Source organism: Dendrobates tinctorius, unplaced genomic scaffold (assembly GCF_039654945.1).
Source record: "Dendrobates tinctorius isolate UK_male_01 unplaced genomic scaffold, ASM3965494v1 ptg000046l, whole genome shotgun sequence".
In the NCBI taxonomy this organism is placed as follows: Eukaryota; Metazoa; Chordata; class Amphibia; order Anura; family Dendrobatidae; genus Dendrobates; species Dendrobates tinctorius.
In genome coordinates, this window is record NW_027361714.1 from 5,690,712 (window position 1) to 5,714,201 (window position 23,490).

The 23,490-nt window shown below is 44.8% G+C and overlaps 1 protein-coding gene across 5 annotated transcripts in view; it reads left to right on the forward strand.

Moving 5' to 3' along the window:
* The window catches only part of AIG1 (androgen induced 1), a 621,643-nt gene that overhangs the window by 580,427 nt on the left and 17,726 nt on the right, over positions 1 to 23,490 (forward strand). For 3 of the 5 annotated variants that reach the window (XR_012232254.1, XM_073575668.1, XM_073575666.1), the window contains one exon: positions 15,166 to 16,371. The exons of the other annotated variants lie outside the window; for them this stretch is intronic. Coding sequence is in view for 2 of the 3 variants with exons in the window: in XM_073575668.1 (XP_073431769.1) it covers positions 15,166 to 15,272 (107 nt within the window). In the remaining variant the exon portion in view is untranslated. Of the gene's footprint in view, positions 1 to 15,165; positions 16,372 to 23,490 lie in introns of those variants that run through there. 5 annotated transcript variants of the gene reach the window in all.

Sequence of the window (23,490 nt, forward strand, 5' to 3'; positions counted from 1 at the left end):
GGCTCTCCACTTACTTCAATATAAATTTTGGCATTTTTTATTTCATTTGCATTTATTATACATATTCTAATCTAATTTTTTGTCTTTTTTAGTATTTTTAGAATTAGGAATATAAAAGCAAGTGAACAATTAATTATGTTTGAAAAACTAATCAATATATTTGATTTATCTATATATATATATATATATATATATATATATATAGCTGAGAGTATGTATGTGTGTATGTATCAAGACACACCCACTCCACATAGCCACGCCCACTGTCAGATGTATAGAGGGGTTGCAGAAGGAAAGTGCGAGATGCGTGTGGAGAACGGAGCTGAGAGGGAAAGAGTGGGACATGGATGGAGATCGGGGCTGCGGAGGGATAGAGCGGGACGGTGCATGGAGAGCGGGGCAGTGGAAGGAGAGAGCCGGTCTGTGGAGAGAGAGAGCGGGGCTGTGAAGGGATAGAGCAGGACGGTGTGTGGAGAGCGGGACTGAGGAAAGAAAGAGCGGGGCTGTGGTGGGAGAGAGTGGGGCTGTGGAGGGAGAGCGGGACACGGATGGAGAGCAGGCTGCGGAGGGATAGAATGGGAGGGTGCATGGAGAGCAGAGTTGTGGAGGGATAGAATGGGAGGGTGCATGGAGAGCAGAGTTGTGGAGGGAGAGAGCAGGGCTGTGGTGGGAGAGAGTGGGTCTGTGGAGGCATAGTGTGACACGGATGGAGAGCGGGGCTGCGGAGGGATAGAATGGCATGGCGAGCAGGGCTGCAGAGGGAGAGAGCGTGATGGAGGGTGGGAAGTGGGGCTGTTAAGGGAGAGAGCGAGATGCGGGTGAAGAACTGGCTGCTGAGGGAGAGAGCGGGAAGGCCAGTGGAGACAGGGGCTGCGGAGGGAGTGAGCGGGATGGCGAATGGAGAGCGGGATGGTGGGTGGAGATCGGGGCTGCAGAGGGAGAGAGCAGGATGGCCAGTGGAGAGTGGGGCTGTGGAGGGAGAGTGCGGGACGGCAAGTGGAGACAGGCTGCTGAGGAAGAGAGCGGGACAGCGTGTGGAGAGTGGAACGGCGAGTGGAGAGTGGGGCTGTGGAGGGAGAGAGCAGGATGGTCAGTGGAGAGCGGGGCTGCGGAGGGAGAGAGTGGGACAGCCAGTGGAGACAGGGGCTACTGAGGGAGAGAGCAGGGCTGTGGAGGGAGAATACACAACAGCAAATGGAGAATGGGGCTGCGGAAAGAGAGAGCGTGACGGTAGATGGAGAGCTAGACTGCAGAGGGAGACAAAGGTGCTGCAGAGCGAAAGTGGGGCTGCAGAGCAAAAGTGGGGCTGCTGAGGGAGAGAGCGGGATGGCCAGTGGAGACAGGCTGCGGAGGGAGAGAGCGGTGGATGGAAAACGGGGATGCTGAGGGAGAATGCGGAACGGCGGGTGGAGAGCTGGGCTTTTGGAGGGAGAGAGCGGGATGGCGAGTGGATAGCGGGGCTGTGGAGGGAGAGAGGGGGACAGCAGTTAGTTACTATGCCCGCTGGGCTCTTCAGCTAGTCATACTATATAAATGACAATTATACCCATGCAAAATACAGTGTAATGTTAAAATGAAATTGCAGTATTCTACAATCAATTAAAAAAAGCATGAAATGGATAATCCAAAATAATCTTGTTGCATTCACTCATAAATGCCAAGGTAAATAATTACCTGTATAGTGTTTAACAGAGAATTTACAAGAACAGTTTTAAAAGTTTCAGGCTGGGTCTCTTAGCAGTATGGAGGGTAAAGTAATTTGCATACTGTACTTTTTAAGTTTATAAGTATTGAAATAGCCATCTTCACTATATTATCTCCTTTTGCAGAAATTAGATTTATCTTCCATCCGATAAAATACACTGCTCAAAAAAATAAAGGGAACACTAAAATACCACATTCTAGTTATCACTCAATTAAATATTCTAGTTGCAAATCTATATTCATTATATAGTGGAATAAAACATAAAAATGATCAATGTAAATCAAAATTACTATCCCATGAAGGTTTGGATTTGGAATGATACTCAAAATCAAAGTGGAAAATCAAATTGCAGGCTGACCCAACTTCAGTGGACATGCCTCAAGACAAAGAAATGATATTCAGTAGTGTGTGGCCTCAACATGCCTGTATGACTTCCCTACAGCGCATGGGCATGGTCCTGATGAGGTGGCAGATGTTTTCCAGAGGGATCTCCTCCCAGACCTGGATTAAAGCATCAGTCAACTCCTGGACAGTCTGTGATGCATAGTGGTATTAGTGGATGGAACGAGACTTGATGTCCCAGATGTGCTCGATTGGATTTAGGTCTGGGGAATGGGCAGGTCAATCCATAGCATCAATGCCTTCATTATGCAGCTCTCCAAAGAAATGCCTCCCCACATCATTACTGACCCACTGTCAAACCAATCATGCTGGAGGATGTTGCAGGCAGCAGAACGTTCTCCACAACCTCTCAAGACTCTGTCACGTCTGTCATATGTGCTCAGTATAGACCGGCTCTCATCCGTGAAGCGCACAGGGTGCCAATCTTGGTGTTCTCTGTCAACTGCCAATCGCCCTGCATGATGTTGGGCTGTAAGCACAACATATACTTGTGGTTGTCGGCTCCTCATACCACCCTCATGGAGTCTGTTTCTGATAGTTTGAGCAGACACATGGACGTTAGTGGCCTGCTACAGGTCATCTTGCAGGGCTCTGGCACTGCTTCTCCTGTGCCCTCTTGCACAATGGAGGAAGTAGCGGTCCTGCTGCTTGGTTGTTGCCCTCCTGTGGCCACCTCCACATCTACTGGTGTACTGGCTTTTCTCCAGGTATCTGCTCCATGCTCTGGACACTGAGTTGACAGACATAGCTACCCTTCTTGCCACTGCTCGCATTGATGTGCCAAACTGGATGAGCTACACTACCTGAGCAACTTCTGAGGGTTGTAGACACCACCCTCTAGGGGTGAGCGCAATGACAAAATGCAAAAGTGACCAAAACAACAGCCAAAATGGATGACAACAGAGAAATGGTCTCTGGTCACTGCCTGCAGAACCACTCCTTTTTTTAGGGATTGTCTTTCAAATTGGCTATCATTTCTACTTGATGTCTGTTCCATTTGCCCAACAGCAGGAGAAATTCATTCACAATCAGTGTTGCTTCATAACTGGACAAGTTGATTTCACAGAAGTTTGATTGACTTGGAATTACATTGTGTAGTTTATGTTGTTCCTTTTAGTTTTTGATATTCCTTATAGGTTTTGAGCAGTGTATAAACAAACCTGTCATAGAGAAAAATTAAAATCCATAATACATTGTCAGGAACACCGCACTGTACTTGCTCACTGAGCCAGTGCGCGTGTCCTGAGTGTCAGCGCCGGCGTGCAGCCTCCACTGAGCAGTGACTCACCCGCAATGTAGGGGTACCGGGGTCAGGTACAGCCAGAAAGTACCGATGTACAGGACCTGTGGATGCTGAAGTTTAGGAAGCCAGCATAGGACCTATGGTCATGTGAATGGTCATGTGACTGCAAGGGGGCAGGGCTTAGCGTCCTGCACACAGAGAAGGAAGAGAACTCAGAGTCCAAGCAAAGCAGAGGTTATGCACAGTACAGACCAGCGAGGTACAGGAGAGATAAACAGATGGGAGGTCAGACAAAGCCAAAGGTCATACACAGGATCACAGTACAGTACCAGGGAGGAGACAGAGCGGATAATCAGGGCCAAGCAGAGATCAAAACCAAACAGACATATAAGGTACCAGGCAGAATCCAAAGCGATATCCAGGGAACAGACCGAGTCATACACAGAGAATCAAGTAACCAGAACACAGCACAAACACACTCAGGGGTCACCACACAATGCCAAGGGCAAGAGTATAACTGACAGGGATGGGAGCGTCCTGAGGCTATAAGAAGCCTCCCCCAGAACCAGGGAGAGGCCACAATCATAGCCCCAGGTGTGCAGGTAAGCCTGCACCGGGATCACAACCTTTAACCCCAGAAATGCCAGTCATCAGCACTGGTTCCAAACATTAACCCCACGTGTGCGAGTCAAACCCGCACTGAGATCATGACAGTACCCCCCTCTCAACGGGGGGCCTCTGGACCCCCAGGCTTGCCCGGGTACTTAGCATGGAAAGCCCGCACCAGGCGATCAGCATGCATCAACCGGGCTGGTACCCAGGACCTGTCCTCCGGTCCATACCCCTTCCAATGAACCAGGTACTGTACCGACCGCCGTACCAACCTGGAATCTACGATATGACCAACCTCGAACTCCACCTGCCCCTTGACCAAAACCGGAGGAGCAGCAGACTCGGAGTCTCCCCGTACTGCTTCAAAAGGTTTCAGTAGAGATTTGTGGAAGACGTTAGGGATCTTGAAAGAGGGTGGAAGGCACAGCCTATACGCCACTGGATTGATTTTTTCCACAATCTTGTACGGGCCAATGAATTTGGGTCCCAACTTGGCTGACGGAATCTTTAACTTAATGTTTCGCGTGGAGAGCCAAACTTTCTCTCCCACCCGAAACATGGGACCAGGTGTTCGTTTCCTGTCCGCGAAAAACTTATACCTGCCTTGAGACCTAGATATACGCCGCTGGACTTCTGCCCATGTATCTTTTAACCACTGAACAGAACCCTCAGCCCCGGGACACCCCGAATCCAGACGAGAAAACTCACCAAAATGAGGACTGAACCCATAGTTAATCAAGAAAGGGGACCTACCAGTGGATTGACTCACCCGACTATTGAAGGCAAATTCAGCCAACGGCAGTGCATCGCACCAGTCATTCTGTCTAGCAGAGGTTAGACACCTGAGGATCTGTTCCAGGGACTGGTTAGTGCGCTCCGTCTGCCCATTGCTCTCAGGATGGTATGCAGACGAAAAGGACAGAGACATACCTAATTTTTTGCAGAAAGCACGCCAAGACTTAGCCACAAACTGCACACCACGATCAGACACCACATTCAGGGGTACCCCATGCAACCGGATCACATGCTGCACAAACAACCTGGACAACATCTCAGCTGACGGTAGTGCGGACAGGGGTACGAAATGAGCCTGCTTAGAAAACCTGTCCACTACCCATACCACTGTATTACCCTTAGATGGAGGGAGATTGGTAACAAAATCCATGGATAAATGAGTCCATGGCCTTTCGGGCACTGCCAAGGGTATCAGCTCCCCTGCCGGCCGGCTATGAGAGCTTTTAGAACGAGCGCAGACCCCACAACCAGCAATGAATTTTTTTATGTCCGAACCAAGGGTAGGCCACCAAAAGATCCTAGCCACCGCCAGACGTGTGGCTGAAATACCAGGGTGAGCACTCAGCTTGGATTCATGGAACTCCTGCAAGAGTTTCAGGCGAAGTTGCTCTGGGACAAACAACTTCCCCTCCGGCTTGGCCGCCGAGGCCTGCGACTGGGCCCCCAGAATCTCCCGTTCCAATTCAGATGAGACCTCTGCTATCACAACCCCAGGGTGAAGAATGGAGGACGGTGGCTCAGGGGGCGACAACGGCTGAAAACTGTGTGATAAGGCGTCAGCCTTGACATTCTTAGACCCTGGACGAAATGTAATCGTAAACTGAAAACGGGAAAAAAAAAGTGACCAACGGGCCTGTCTGGGCGTTAGTCTTTTAGCAGACTCAATGTACGACAGATTTTTGTGATCCGTGATCACCGTAACCGGGTGACTGGCCCCCTCCAAAAAGTGCCTCCATTCTTCAAACGCCAATTTGACCGCAAGAAGCTCTCTATTGCCTACGTCGTAATTTCCGCAGCAGAGAACTTCTTGGAAAAGAAAGCACATGGCTTGAGGTTGGTTAGAGTGGCAGGCCCTTGGGACAACACCGCCCCCACCCCCACCTCAGAGGCGTCCACTTCCACGACGAATGGTTTGGACGGATCTGGCTGCACTAACACAGGAGCAGACATAAAACATTTTTTCAGCGTTGCAAAGGCCTCTTTTGCGAGTGAGGACCAATTTCTCACATCCGCACCTTTGCATGTTAGATCCGTGAGAGGTTTGACCACTTGCGAAAACCCCCGGATAAATTTGCGGTAATAATTGGCGAACCCCAAGAAGCGCTGAAGACCCTTAAGATCTCGGGGTTGCACCCAATCCGCAATGGCCTGCACCTTCTTGGGGTCCATGCGAAAACCCTCACCGGATACAATTAACCCCAAAAAGGACAACTCTTGTACACAGAATACACATTTCTCCAATTTGGCATACAAATGATTTTCTCTAAGCCTTTGGAGCACAGTTCGTACATGTTCCAAATGAGAATACTTATCGGGGGAATATATCAAAATATCATCTAAGTAGATAATGACAAAACGACCAATGAGATCTGAGAATACCACGTTGATGAAATTCTGAAATATGGCAGGGGCGTTGGTAAGACCAAACGGCATGACTAAATTTTCAAATAGTCCCTCGGTCGTGAGGAACGCGGTTTTCCATTCATCCCCCTCCCGGACCCTTATCAAATTATATGCCCCCCGAAGGTCAAGTTTAGAAAACCACTTTGCCCCTGATAGCTGGTTACATAAATCGGGAATCAACGGAAGGGGGTACGTATTCCGTACAGTAATTCGATTAAGCTCCCGTAAGTCGAGACAGGGACGTAACCCGCCATCTTTTTTCTTTACAAAAAAGAAACCTGCCGCTACAGGTGAGACTGAAGGACGTATGTGTCCTTTGCGCAGACTTTCAGTAATGTACTCCTTCATAGCCAAGCGCTCAGGACCAGACAAATTAAACAGACGGGCTTTGGGTAATTTAGCCCCCGGGACCAGCTCAAAAGCGCAGTCAAAGGGTCTATGTGGCGGTAACGTCTCGGCCTCGCTTTCGGAGAATACATCTTCGAAGTCCTTCAGGCATTCCGGAATACCTTCCAGCTCGACAGATGATACAGACACAGATTTAACTGGTTCAACCAGCAGTGCGGATTTATCACATAACTCAAAATCATTAAACCCCCATTGAACAATCTCCCCTGTTTTCCAGTTAATAACTGGGTTATGGCGTTGTAACCAGGGCATGCCCAACACCAACCCTACAGGTAGATTGTCCAGCACAAAACAACTTATGTTTTCGACATGAATAGCGCCCACTCTGAGCGAAAACACATCAGACATAAAGCGAATTCCCTCCTTAGTGAGGGGAGATGAGTCAATGGCCATCACCTTGATCGGAACCTTGAGCCTAACTGTCCCTATCTTGCAGTGTGTGACCAATTGGGAGTCAATGAGGTTAATAGATGATCCGCAGTCGACGAAGGCTGTAGAGGAAAAAGAACTACCATCCACAAATAGTTCCACAGGCAGTAATACTTTAGAAAACGAGGAAAATGGTACCTGAGGGTCTGAGCAGCCTCCCCGTTGACTACCCAGACCTAGTCGTTTCCCGCCGACCGGGTTTGAAGACGGGCAATTCGGGCACTCCCTTTTCCAATGTCCCGTTTTACCGCAGTAAAAGCATAACTGCTTGTCCTTCCGGCGTTTCCTCTCCGTATCCTTCAGGGAGAGGGCGCCTACATCCATGGGCTCAGGGGCAGTCTCTTTTCCACTGGGGAATAATGAAGTATCCACCTGCATCACCCCTCTGGCCCGCAGCCTGCGGTCCATCCGGACGGCCTGGGTCATGGCGTCCTCGAGAGAGTTAGGTGGGGGATGTAACGCCAAGGCATCCTGCAGCCGCTCGGACAAGCCTCTGCGAAAGAGTCCTCAGAGTGCGGCGTCGCTCCAAGAGACCTCTGCCGCCCAGCGGCGGAACTCAGAACAAAACCACTCAGCTGAATGTTTCCCCTGACAGACACTCATCAACATATCCTCTGCCAATCGCACTCGGTCAGGTTCATCATAAATGTCCCCGAGGGCCTCAAAGAATGCGTTCACTGACATACGTTCAGGAGCAGAGGAAGACAGAGAGAAAGCCCATGTTTGTGGAGCCCCCCGAAGTAGGGAAATAATGACCCCCACCCTCTGGAACTCATCCCCGGAGGAGCGGGGCCTCAGAGAAAAAAAAGCTTGCATCCTTCTCTGAAAGACCTGAACTCCTTTTTGTCCCCTGAGAAAAAGTCTGGCAATTTGACCGGAGATTCGGGGGACGCTAATGACACATCCCTACCCCCAGAACTAGAAGCCCCTGCATCGACAGCCTCCTGCACAGTAACCACCAACTGTTGCTGGGTCTGGGCCATCATGCGTTGTTCCACATTGAGCTTATGGAACATTTGGGTCAGGTGCTTGACCTGATCAGACAAGGCTTGTATGGGATCCATGAGGATAACACACACTTTTTTTTTTTTTTTTTTTCTGAAGAAAAAAAAAAACTGAAATGGTCAGTTATAATGTCAGGAACACCGCACTGTACTTGCTCACTGAGCCAGTGCGCATGTCCTGAGTGTCAGCGCCGGCGTGCAGCCTCCGCTGAGCAGTGACTCACCCGCAATGTAGGGGTACTGGGGTCAGGTACAGCCAGAAAGTACCGATGCACAGGACCTGTGGATGCTGAAGTTTAGGAAGCCAGCATAGGACCTATGGTCATGTGAATGGTCATGTGACTGCAAGGGGGCAGGGCTTAGCGTCCTGCACACAGAGAAGGAAGAGAACTCAGAGTCCAAGCAAAGCAGAGGTTATGCACAGTACAGACCAGCGAGGTACAGGAGGAATAAACAGATGGGAGGTCAGACAAAGCCAAAGGTCATACACAGGATCACAGTACAGTACCAGGGATGAGACAGAGCGGATAATCAGGGCCAAGCAGAGATCAAAACCAAACAGATATAGGAGGTACCAGGCAGAATCCAAAGCGATATCCAGAGAACAGACCGAGTCATACACAGAGAATCAAGTAACCAGAACACAGCACAGACACACTCAGGGGTCACCACACAATGCCAAGGGCGAAAGTATAACTGACAGGGATGGGAGCATCCTGAGGCTATAAGAAGCCTCCCCCAGAACCAGGGAGAGGCCACAATCATAGCCCCAGGTGTGCAGGTAAGCCTGCATCGGGATCACAACCTTTAACCCCAGAAATGCCAGTCATCAGCACTGGTTCCAAACATTAACCCCACGTGTGCGAGTCAAACCTGCACTGAGATCATGACAACATCTCCAGAATCCAGAAAAGCGGACACTCCAACCTACTTTGAAGTAGGACTACACATTGAACATGTGTAGATAATTATAGCTAGATAGAGAGAAACTAATTAAAACAGGGGAAATAGAGAGATGATGCTACAATGGAAGTTGAAGTATCATCTCTCTCTCTCTCTATTTCCCCTGCAGAGACCAGGTAATTAAAACAGGAAGATCTTCTCTGGTAACCAGATACCAAAGTGGGGATTTATTTATACAGAGGCCTAACCTTCCTCTCTTCAAAGAAGCTACTTAGACTTTGTTTCTGGTGCCATGAATATTGGGGTTTGCATCGATCAGATATTTATGGGATATAGATTTTCAGCGTCATATTGTTTTGTTCCCATTTTGAATGATGTTTGTATATTTTTATAAACACTGCCTACCTTTCTGGGATAAATAATAAAATATATTAGCTCAGCTCCTCTTGCTCTGTAAACAGCACCTCTGAAGCCATACGCTACCTGTAACGGGTGTCCTATCAGCCTGTATATATGATTGCTGGTGGCAGCTAACAGTTGCTCCTTTTTTGTTATTGTTGGTAGTGGCCATACTGAGGTGCTTTCCTCGGTATGGCCACTAATAAAAGGAGATGTATCATCCTTAAGGTCTATATACCGTATGCTTATTTTGTGTTCCCCAATAACCGACCTAGAATTGGGAGCAGTCACGACTTCGTCCGTCACTCGTCACTGAATTGCGTATAATTGTCTTGGAGGCAGCGGAGTAGCATTCTCCTGACAAACTGGTAGCAGTGGTGGGACCTGTGTGATCTCTCCAGTGTCATCTGGGAGTGATGGGATTTGTGTCCCCCCACCCCTCCTCGGCTGTTGTCCTTTGCAAAACCTATAAAATGCAAACATAGAAAGTGTAGTATATACAAATGCGTCATTCGATACCTTTTTATCGTGGCTTGAGATTATGAGTAGCCAATTTACCAGGTTTGAAAAGCAAAGAAAAACAACATGATGTTTGATACTTTGCTGGGAGAGGATTATGTTACGTGTGTCCATATATTGCCATCTTGTGGTTATGATGTGTATTGCAATCCATTGTTTTTGGTTTGTTGCTGCAATAATGTATTAAATTTGTGTAACTAAAATTGCAGTTCTTAATGTTAACCCTTTCACCCCAAAGCCTGTTCAAACCTTCCTGACCGTGCCGATTCTTGGACTGTGTGCACACGTAGCGGGGTTTTTTTGCGTTTTTGCAGCATTTTTTAACGCTTGATTTTGCGGCGAAAACGCAAAAAAAAAAAGCATCCCATGCAATCCTACAGCATTCTGCACATGCTGTGCTAATGCTGCATAATTTTCCGCGGCGGAATCGCATTGTGGAAAAATACGCAGCATGCTCATTCTTTGTTTGGAATCGCGGGAATTACGCACACATAGGAAAGCATTGTTCCGCTTACTTTCCGCATGTGGCTGTGCCCACCATGCACAAAGTAAGCGGAAAATGTGCGTATGGTACCCAGGGTCTGGAGGAGAGGAGATTCTCCTCCAGGCTCTGGGTATCATATCCCTGTAAAAAAAAGAATTAAAATAAAAAACATGTTACTCTCACCTTCCGGCGTCCCTCGCAGCGTCCCCAGGCCTCAGCGATGCTCCCACCAACTCCCGTTCCCAGTGATGCCTTGCGACAATGACCTTTGATGAAGTCGAGGGTCTCGCAAGACCGTAGTGGTCTCACGAGACCGCTACATCAAAGGTCATTGTCGCAAGGCATCGCTGGGTACGGGACTTGCTGGGAGCATCGCTGAGGCCTGGGGACGCTGCGTGGGAGGCCGGAAGGTGAGAAAAACACTGTTTTTTATTTTTAAATTTATATCTCTTTACTATTGATGCTGCATAGGCAGCCCCATAGTAAAAAGTTGGTCACACTATGTTTGACAAGTGTGACCAACCTGTCAATCAGTTTTCCAAGTGACGCTACAGATTGCTTGGAAAACCTAGCATTCTGCAAGCTAATTACACTTGCAAAACGCTAGTTAAAATGCGGGAAATACGCTGGAATTACAAATGCGGAATTCTAGCGTATTTCCTGCGGCAGGGAGTTGCGGAATTCCTGCGGAAAATACCGCAAAAAATCTGCGCGTGTGCACATAGCCTAACAATTCTGACCACTGTAACTTTATGAGGTAATAACTCTGGAATGCTTCAATTGCCCACTGATATTTAGACTGTTTTCTCATGACATATTCTACTTCTTGATGGTGGTGAAATTTCTTTGATATGGCTTGCATTTATTTGTGAAAAAAATGAAAATTTGAAGAAAATTTGGAAAATTTTTCAATTTTCAAACTTTTATTTTTTATGCCCTTAACGTCTATTGACGTGCACAGTCCATCATGGCCGGATGTAATTTACCGCACCATGACAGATTGTGCACATCATTCATTTGTAAACACGCGGTGACAGTTCAGTGCCGACAGCTGTCTATGACAGCTGACAGGCACGGGATGAGGTGCGGGGACCCTTGCAGTCGGTCCTCGCACCCAGAGTGCTGTGATTGGTCGGTCAGTCTGACTGACCAAACACAGCGCGATCGGGCAGGAAATGATGAAATTTCAGCATCTCCTGCCTGCTCAGTGCAGGAGCTCAGCACTGCAGTGGCTGAACATCCTGCACTGACAGCCAGAAGCGGCATCCGTGCCGCCCCTGGCTGTTAACCCCCTGACTGCTGCAATCGAGTGCAATTGCAGCATTCAGGGGGAGAGGCAGAGGGTTGGAGGCTCCCTCAACCTCAGATCGGTGTCCCCACAATGTAATCGTGGGGCCCGATCTCTGTCATGACAACCTCCGAGTCATCCAGCTACGGAAAGCCGCTGAGACCATGCTCACGGCATGGTCTCAGCAGCTTTCTCCATAGGTATAATAAATTGCAATGCTGGAGCATTGCAATGTATTATACCTGCAACAAAAGTGAAAGTGAAAATCCCATAAATGGACTAGGTTAAAAAAAACATTTTTTTAAAATGTAAAAATAAAATTAAAAAATAATTTTAAAAAATTCCCCTAAAAAAATACACATTTTTATGTAAAAAAATAAAACAAACAAAATGCACGTTTGGTATCGCCGCGTCCCTAAAAATCCCATCTATAAAAGTGTCAAATTATACTTTTTCCAAGTGGTATCATCATACCACTTGGAAAAAGTGCAATAACACGTGATCAAAAAGACACATATAAATAAGCATGGTACCGCTGAAAACGTCATCTTATCCCGCAAAAAATAAGCCATGATACAGCTCCATCAGTGAAAAAATAAAAAAGTTATAGCTCTCAGAATAAAGTGATGCAAAAATAATTTTTTTTTATAAAAGTTATTATTGTGTAAAAAACGCCAAAACATAAAAAAAATATAAATGAGGTATCACTGTAATCGTAATGGCACGAAGAATAAAGCTGCCTTATCAATTTTACCACACACGGAATGGAGAAAAAAAAAAAGAAATTCCTGAATTGCTTGTTTTTGTTCATTATCCCTCCACAAATATTGGAATAGAAAGCGATCATAAAACTTTATGTGCCCGAAAATGGTACCAATAAAAACGTCAGCTCATCACGCAAAAAACAAGCCCACACATGACTGTTGGCCGAAAAATGAAAAAATTATAGCTCTCTTAATTCAGCGATGCAAAACTTTCTTACATAAAATTATTATAAAAAAAGCGTCTTTTAGTGTGTGACAAAAGCTAAACATGAAAAAAGGATATAAATCTGGTATCGCTGTAATCACACCAACCCGAAGAATAAAGTCACCTAATCAATAATACCGCATGAGGAACGGCATAAAAAATAAAACCAATTCTTCACCTTTTGTGGATTTGTTCATTCTGCCTCTCAAAGATCGCAGTAAGGCGATCACAGTGGTTTACCCCCACATATGGGGTATCAGCATACTTAGGACAAATTGCAAAACAACTTTGGGGGTCTAGTTTCTCCTGTTACCCTTGAGAAAATAAAAATTTGGGGGCAAAAAGATCATTTTTGTGGAAAAAAATATGATTTTTTTATTTTCACGACTCTACGTTATAAACTTCTGTGAAGCACTTGGGGGTTAAAAGTGCTCACCACACATCTAGATAAGCTCCTTGGGGGGTCTAGTTTCCAAAATGGGGTCACTTATGGGGGGTTTCCACTGTTTAAGTACAGCAGGGGCTCTCCAAACGCGACATGGCGTCCGCTCTCGATTCCAGCCAATTTGACATTCAAAGTCTCAAATGATGCTCCTTCCCTTCTGAGCACATGAGGTATCTGTGTACTCAGGAGAAATTGCACAACAAATATTGTGGTTCATTTTCTCCTGATACCATTGACAAAATAAAAAAAATTGTGTCCGAAGAAAAATTTTGGGGAAAAAAAGTTAAATGTTCATATTTTCCTTCCACATTCCTTCAATTCCTGTGAAGCACTTGAAGGGTTAATAAACTTCTTGAATGTGGTTTTGAACATCTTGAGGGGTGCAGTTTTTTGAATGGTATCAATTTGGGTATTTTCTGTTATATGGACCCCCCAAACTCACTTCAAATGATATTGGAATTATTGGAATACATTCTAACACACAATTTTTTTGTGTTTAGGGATAAATTTTATTTGCAGCTTTGCGGAACTGCCATGGGCGCGGCCTGTGCGCCCTCCTTCGCGGGCCTGCCGCGGACCGTGTGCAGTGCTGGCTGCGTTATATTGATGACGTATTCATGGTATGGCAAGGGTCACAATTACAACTACAGGAGTTCATGGAGAATCTGAATTGTAATAAATATAATATTAAACTGACTTATCAATCTAGTGCAATGGAGGTGGACTTTCTGGACATTAAAATACAGGTGGACCAGCACCTAAGTTTACAAACAGATATGTACAGAAAGCCCACCTCCGTTAACTCTCTTCTCCATGCTAGATCCTGCCACTCTCAAACAACCATACGTGCCATCCCGGTTGGCCAATTTTTACGCATCAGGCGAATTTGCTCATCCAAGACAATATTTTACGATCAGGCGGAGGATCTTAGGGATCGTTTTTTAGCTAGAGGCTACAGCAGACGATGTGTTAAAAGGGGCTTTGATAGGGCAAAAAGGGCCAACAGGTTATCTCTATTACATCCTACTGTTGGTAATAATAAAAAACAACAGCGAGGAGGTGTTAGATACATCTCTACATTTAATGGCAAATGGGATGGTATGAGGAGTATACTCAGCAAACATTGGAACATCTTGAAAACAGAACCCTCTTTAGCTAACATTTTATCTGAACGTCCCCTCATGACCTATCGTAGAAGTCCAAATTTGGGCGACATGTTAGTGCATTCCCATTATGCCCCTCCCATCAAAAATCCCTTCAATTCTCGTGGCCCCCCATTGGGATGTTACCCTTGTGGTGACTGTGTGGCGTGCCAAAATATACTGCGTACTTCAACTTTTCAATCTGCTGACGGTTTAAAAACCTTTTCGATACGTCAACACATAATGTGTAATACCTCACAGGTGATATGTTACGCAACATGTGGATGCCCAAAAATTTATGTTGGGCTAACTAGCCGTCAGCTTAAAACACGGACTAGAGAACATGTCCGTGATATTTTGGCAGCCAAGACAGTCACTGATTTGACACAACTTAAAACCATTCCTCGGCACTATAAAATAGCACACAATTGCGATCCAAAGACTTTCCTTGTTAGGGGTATCCAACACATCAGGAATGGTATTAGGGGAGGTGACATCAAACGCCTTCTTGCTCAGAAGGAATACAGGTGGATCATGATTCTGGGAACCATGACCCCGCATGGTTTGAACGAATCATTAGGATTTGCGTCTTTGTCTGCCCTATCCTTGTCATGGATCTCTCTAGTCTGTTTCCCTTTAGTTTCTCTCCTTCTTTTCCCATTTTTTATTTAGGATTCATATACAGTGTGCACACACGTGCGTGCACTTTTTTTGGGCACGCACAAGGTGACGCATTTGTTTTTATATTTTAATTTTCACTTTTCCATCTTGACATGTTCTGTTTTATATATCCAGGTACATATGTTTTTCATCGTTATCAACATGCAGATCCATATCTATGCGAGTGTCGGCAAACTGAGCTATATATCATGCCCTTGAAGAAAACTCAGAGAAATCAATGAGAAGAAAGAAAATACTTGGAATTCATTAGATACACTGCCCTCATGTTGATTAATGTTATTGTTGTTCATCTTTGAATTGATGCCTATATTTCTGTAATTATTTGGCCTTTATTTGAGGTTATTTATTTATGTATTTACATCAATTGTAACAATGATCCTATTTTGTGCTACCTATATAGGCGACATTGTCCACATACTGCGCTTGGGTGCTCCATGTCCTGCGGCGGTCTCCGAGTGTCTGCTGCGTTGCTCTGGTGACGGTCAGGCGCCGACCTCCCACATGTGACGTCAGCGCGCTTGGATGTCTTCCTTGTGTCTCTGGCGTAGCCGGGGTGACGGCCAGGCACCGGCCGCCCCCGGGTGACGTCGGCGCACTTGGTGATCGCTGACGGGATGTGGTGTCATCCAACCGCGGTGCGCATGTGCCAGTTTGTCTTCCACTATTGGCCCACCATGGCCACGTGACTTGATACTACCGGATATATAGGGGTTGGAACTAATGTTTTAGCCACGCCCCCGAGGAAGCGAGATTATACCGCGAAACGCGCGTAGGGGCTCCTGACCTGCGTCAGGCTTTGGACATGATGGGTATGTGCCGATTTTTCAGTCGTGTGTGGGCATAGTGCAATATATCACCCATGTTATACTAGTGTTACTTTGATATGTCAGGTCTGCAGCACACCGCAGCTTTTCTTTGCAGGTGGCAGTGATCTTTACAGCCCTCTGCTCTTACTTTGGGCAATTCTTATTTGGATTGCAACAAGATAGTACCTCCCTCTTGGGGATAAGCACCCCTGCAGTGACTGTATGCATGTCAAACATGCCAGCATCTATATGAGACTATTTGGTTATTTTAGTTCTGCGGTGTACTGCTGTTTGTGTCACTATTATACATCTTAGTACAAATAATTATTTAGCTGCTATACACATGACATATTTACGTACCCCAATGTCATTGTTATGGTAGGCCATTCACATTGTACCTGTCGTGGGACTTTATTTTTGTTCCAGGTCAATTTACCCTTTGACTATTTCACTTTATATTACATGTCCTGTATCTCACATGTGTGTCTTTTTTATGGATTAATAAAATCATATGTAATATTATATATTTGCTTGACTCTTTTCCTCCAGTTTTATATACTCTATTAGAGTCGCTGCTTTTGTTATTGTATGAGGCATAACTTTGGGATTAAACCCCATGTGTTTGAAATGTATATTTGGAGCTTTTTCTTCATGTGAGGTGGTCCTTAAAAAAAAAATGGTTTTGTAAATTTTGTTTGTTAGATTCCGGCTGTGCCGAGGAGTCTACGATCATCGTAAGCACGCTCCACAGCTACTGCTAGTTGTGTGGATAGGATCAGGGGTCTGCAATCCGCTTAGTTACCAACCTCTCCGGTTTTCTGTGGCTTAGCTTGGGCTTTCGCTCCTCCTCGGTGACCCAATCATAACAAAGACCCCTTAGGGAACTTATCTAGATGTGTTTTGAGCACCTTGAACCCACAGGTGCTTCACAGAAGTTTATAACGTAGAGCTGTGGAAATAAGAAAAATCACATTTTTCCCAAATAAATCTTTTTTTGCTCCAAATTTTGCCTTTTCATAAGGGTACCACAATAAATTGCTCCATACAAATTGTTGTACAATTTCTCCTGAGTATGCCGATACCCCATATGTGGGGGAATACTACTGTTTGGATGCACAGCAGGGAAGGACTTTTTGAATGTAAAATTTGCTGGAATAATTAGCGGATGCCATTTCGCATTTGGAGAGTAACTGATGTTAATAAACAGTGGAAACTCCCCACAAGTGACACGATTTTGGAAACCAGACCCCTTTTGGAACTTAACTAGATATGTATTGAGCAACTTGAACCCCCAGGTGCTTCAGACGTTTATGATATTAAACCGTGAAAATGAAAAAAAATCATATTTTTCTCACAAAAATCTTTTTTAGCTACAAATTTTGTATCTTCACAAGGGTGCAAATAGACTCCAAAATATGTTGTACAATTTCTCCTGAGTTCACCGATACCCCATATGTGGTCGAAAAATACTTTTGAGGCACAGTGCAATTCTCAGAAGGGAAGTAGCGCCATATTAGAGTGCAGATTTTGCTGCACTTATATGAGGGTACCATGTTACATTGGCAAAGCCCCTGAGTTGCCAAAACAGCAGTACTCCCCATACGTTATCCCATTTTACATACTAAACCTCTTAATGAATTCATCTAGGGGTGCAGTGATTATATTGACACCACATGTGTGTCACAGACTTTTTTAACATTGGGCAGTGAAGAAAAAATAATTTATATTTTTACAAACCAAGATTTTACCCCAAAGTTGTATGTTTTCATACTGGAAATGGGTAAAAATGGCACCAAAATTTGTCCAACAATTTCTGATGAATGTAGAAATACCCCATATGTGGCTGTACAGTACGGCTTAGCCATACAGAGAGACTCGGGAGGGACAGGGCGCTATTTGCCTCCTGGAACGCAAATTTCCCTAGAATAGTTTGCAGATTCCATATAGAGTGCTAGAAAAGCAGAATCCCCCCTGAAGCGACCCATTCTGGAAATTATAACCCTTTGGGAATTTATCTACAGATGTAGTGACGATTTTGACTCCATGGTTGTTTTCCCGAAACAAGCAGTAGTGGATGTTGCTCAGTGAAAATTGCAAACTTCTGTTGTAGTGACCAGTACGTAATAGTGACCAGTACGTTGTAGTCACCAGTACATTATGCCCAGCTCATGCTTCTGGAGACATGCACCTATAAATTAGGCGTGCTCTCATCACTATAGAAATGCCAAACATGTGGGCGCTAAATGTGGTTTAGGCACACTGGGGCACAGAAGGAAGGGTGCATTTGTTTTTGGGAGCGGAGAATTTGTGAATTTCTTTTGGGGCGCGAGAAGCCATATCGCTTTTCCTGAGCCTTTGTGCTAACAGTAACGTGGAAGCCCATTATATTTCCATTATCAGTTGGCAGACCTGAATGGGCTTCTTTTTGTGGATTGAGTTGAAGCTTTTATTGGGAACTTTTTACATAACATTTGGGATCACATTTATCCGGCGCTGTATGCTTAACACTTTGTGGTTTCCATCTAAATCTCTGAGTAGCGTAACAGATGAAACTCTTGAGATATCCATTCACTACAATGAGGCAGCAAAGTTACTCTGGAGTCCGTCTGAAATCTGTTCAACGGTCCCCTTTTCAGAAATGCACTAAATTGTGAAATCCAAAAAAGACAGACACTGCCGGATTGCAGGTCCTATGGCAACCACAGTGCCTCCTTCTGCCTCATTATATCGAATCTTCTGCCGGGGGTTCTGTCTGAATCACGCATTTCAGATATTTACAGAGAAAGCCCGATGTAAGCGCTCAGCGCAGAGCACAGGATATATGTGCGCTGAGTCTTACTGTGATCTTTGAGAGGCAGAATTAAAAAATCAACAGCATGTGAAGAATTGGTTTTATTTATTTTTTACTCCATTCCTAATGTGGTATAAGTGATTAGGCAACTTTATTTTTCGGTTCCGTGCGATTACAGCTATACGACATTTATATCGGGTTTTTATGTTAGGCTGCTGTCAAGCACTAAAAGATGCTTTTTATTGCGAAAACTAGTTTTCGCATCACAATATTTAAACAGCTATAATTTTTCCATATTTCGGCTGACAGAGTCATGTGATGGCTTGTTTTTTGCAGGACGAGTTCACGTTTTTATTAGTACCATTTTCGAAACATGACTTTTTTTGATCGCTTTCTATTCCGATTTTTGGGAGACAGAATGAACAAAAACCAGTAATTCAGGAATTGCTTTTTGTTTTGTTTTTTTGTACCGTTCTGCGTATGGTAAAATTGGTAAGGCAGCTTTATTCTTTGGTTCAGCGCGATTACAGTGATACCCATTTTACATTTTTTTATGTTTGGGCACTTTTACACAATAAAAATTATTTTATAGAAAAAATAATTATTTTTACATCGCTTAATTCTGAAAGCTATAACTTTTTTTATTTTCTGCTGATGGAGCTATATGGTGGCTTAATTTTTGCCGGACAAGATGATGTTTTTTGCGGTACCATTTTTATTTATATTCGTCTTTTTGATTGCATTTAACTGCACTTTTTGTTCGGTGGTATGATGATAAAGCATTGTTTTTTGCCTTGCTTTTTATTTACTTTTTTTGCAGTGTTCACTGAAGGGGTTAACTAGTGGGACAGTTTTATAGAGCAGGTCGTTACGCATGCAGCATTACCAAATATCTGTACTTTTATTGTTCATTTTTTTATTTATAAATAAATGTATTTATTGGAAAAAATTTTGTTTCTTTTTTGTTCTTTATTTGGGGATTTTTTAAACATATTTTTACAGTTTTAAATCATTTTATTTTTACTTTTTACATTTCCCCAGGATGGGACATTACTGTACAGGATCAGATCACTGATCACTGATCACTGCAGAGCATCAGAGGAGCATCTGACAGGCAAGGAAGACACGCCACCTTCCCTGAAGGACCCCGCAGCCATCTTGAGTCTTGGGTCTCCATGGAGACCATCAAGACAACCTGATTGCATCGCATTGTCCTGATGGAAGCGTGCAGGGAACCCATTCCCTGCATGATGCTCCTCGATGTCCCTGTCACTACTGTCAGTGGCATCAGAGCTGTTAAATGCCCGCAATCTGTGCTAACACTGATCATGGGCACTGCTGCGGGGTGTCAGCTCTCACATAGAGCTGACACCCACACCCGATCGTCACAGCGCTCAGCGTGAGGTCGCGCGATCGTGGCACAGTACATGTACTGCTGTTTGCGGGAACGCAGCTCCCGCAGTGCAGTATATATACAGCACATGTCGGGAAGGGGTTAACAGGAACCTGACAGCTGTTACATGCTTCCCGATCTACAGTCAGCATTTATCAGGCACTGGCTGTATTATTTCAACCATATATATTTAATGTTGAAATGTTGTGGTGTTTCAGAGAAAAGCATAGTTTAATAACTACTGGGGACTGAGCTGCATGGGTAACTAGTCGTACAGGTGGGTCCATGGCGACTTCTAGCCCACTGCCCTAGAGTGACAGGTCTCTCCCTGCATGTATTTGTAGGTAGAGACCTATCACCAGGGCTGCCACTAGGAATTTTGGGGCCACATACTGGCAACATTTTCGGTGCCTCCTTGAAACGCCACCCTAGCCCCACTTCCACCCCTCGAACCTTCCACAGCCCACCACCCTCTCTTGGAAAAACTACACTTCTGCACCACATCCTCATCAATCACACAATTACAGTTCCCATCACCACATGCATAGCCAGCAGCTTTTTGTTTTTGCCAAAAGATTTTTTAATCTGCCACTACAACAAGGTAGACTCTTTTGGCTGGGCCCTACTCTATTGTAACTTACTAAAGATTTGTTAAAATAGCCAATACAATTTTGGTATATTGTTATTTATTTTTCAATTTTCAAAAGGACCAATAATATCACAAGGGTTGTGCACCATGACAAGACTACATATTACCACCATATATACACTCACTGGCCACTTTATTAGGTACACCTGTCCAACTGTGTGTTAAGACTTAATTTCTAATCAGCCAATCACATGGCGGCAACTCAGTGCATTTAGGCATGTAGACATGGTCAAGACAATCTCCTGCAGTTCAAACCGAGCATCAGTATGGGGAAGAAAGGTGATTTGAGTGCCTTTGAACGTGGCATGATTGTTGGTGCCAGAAGGGCTGGTCTGAGTATTTCAGAAACTGCTGATCTACTGGGATTTTCACGCACAACCATCTCTAGGGTTTACAGAGAATGGTCCGAAAAAGAAAAAAAATCCAGTGAGCGGCAGTTCTGTGGCCGGAAATGCCATGTTGATGCCAGAGGTCAGAGGAGAATGGGCAGACTGGTTCGAGCTGATAGAAAGGCAACAGTGACTCAAATTGCCACCCGTTACAACCAAGGTAGGCAGAAGAGCATCTCTGAACGCACAGTGCGTCGAACTTTGAGGCAGATGGGCTACAGCAGCAGAAGACCACACTGGGTACCACTCCTCTTAGCTAAGAACAGGAAACTGAGGCTACAATTTGCACAAGCTCATCGAAATTGGACAGTAGAAGATTGGAAAAACGTTGCCTGGTCTGATGAGTCTCGATTTCTGCTGCGACATTCGGATGGTAGGGTCAGAATTTGGCGTAAACAACATGAAAGCATGGATCCATCCTGCCTTGTATCAACGGTTCAGGCTGGTGGTGGTGGTGTCATGGTGTGGGGAATTTTTTCTGGGCACTCTTTGGGCCCCTTGGTACCAATTGAGCATCGTTGCAACGCCACAGCCTACCTGAGTATTGTTGCTGACCATGTCCATCCCTTTATGACCACAATGTACCCAACATCTGATGGCTACTTTCAGCAGGATAATGCGCCATGTCATAAAGCTCGAATCATCTCAGATTGGTTTCTTGAACATGACAATGAGTTCACTGTACTCAAATGGCCTCCTCAGTCACCAGATCTCAATCCAATAGAGCATCTTTGGGATGTGGTGGAACGGGAGATTCGCATCAGGGATGTGCAGCCGACAAATCTGCGCCAACTGTGTGATGCCATCATGTCAATATGGTCCAAAATCTCTGAGGAATGCTTCCAGCACCTTGTTGAATCTCTGCCACGAAGAATTGAGGCAGTTCTGAAGGCAAAAGGGGTCCAACCCCTTACTAGCATGGTGTACCTAATAAAGTGGCCAGTGAGTGTATATAGTGATCATATAATACCACATACAAGTAGCAAAACCCACCACAACATGACCAGACCGCATATTACCACCACATGGTGAACAATAATACCACATACAGTACAAGGAACAAATACCGTCACGCCATGACCAGATCACATATTACCACAACATAGTGACTGAATACTACGATACTGATCATTAATAAAAAACACAATACTAATGCCATATTACACAGGAGAGCTGTACTTAGTATACAGTGTCCATGTGCAGGTAATACAGTGATCACCGGTGACATTATACACAGGAGCTCTGTATATAGTGTCACTGTACAGGTAATACAGAGATCACCAGTGACATGATACACACGAACACTGTATATAGTGTATAGGTAATACAGTGATCACCAGTGACATACACAGGAACTCTGTATACAGTATATAGTGTAAGTGTAAAGGTAACACACTGACTCACCGGTGACGTCTCTAGTTGAAGTCCTTCATCTTCGCTTTTCTTCTTCATCTAATTCAGACTGCCATCACTTCTTCCAGCCAGGACTGCAGAAAAGAACACAGTTATCTAGGGCACATTTCCCAATTTTTCCCCAACCACTATACTACGCCAGATGAAGAAAAAAGCGACTGTGTAACACTGCACAGCAGCAGGACCTCTCCTCCCCACACTGAAAACAGTATCTTCCAAAATATAGTGCACCCCCATAGTATAATGCAGCCCTATAGGATTATAATGCATCCCATAATATAATGCACCCCATAGCAGTATAATGCACCCCCATAGCAGTATAATGCACCCAATAATATAATGCACCCCCGCAGTATAATGCAGCCCCATAGAAGTATAATGCAGCCAATAGTATAGTGCACCCACATAGTATAATGTACCCCCATAGCAGTATAATGCAGCCCTATAGAAGTATAATGCACCTCATAATATAATGCACCCGATAGTAGTATAATGCACCCCATAGTATAATGCAGCCTTTTAGTATTATAATGCACCCCTATAGTATAATGCAGCCCCATAGTATAGTGCACCCCCATAGTATTATAATGCACCCCATAATATAATGCACCCCCATATCAATATAATGCACCCCATAGTAGTATAATACACCCTATAGTATAGTGCACCCACATAGTATAATGCACCCACATACTGTAGTATAATGCACCCACATAATATAATGCACCCCCATAGCAGTATAATGCAGCCCCATAGAATTATAATGCATCCCATAGCAGTATAATGCACCTAATTACATAATGCACCCCATAATATAATGCACCCCCATAGTATAATGCAGCCTTATAATATTATAATGCAGCCCCATAGTATAATGCAGCCCATAGCAGTATAATGCACACCATAATATAATGCAGCCCCATAATATAATGCATCCCCATGCCAGTATAACGCACCCCCATGCCAGTATAATGCACCCCATACCACAGCTTTATAAA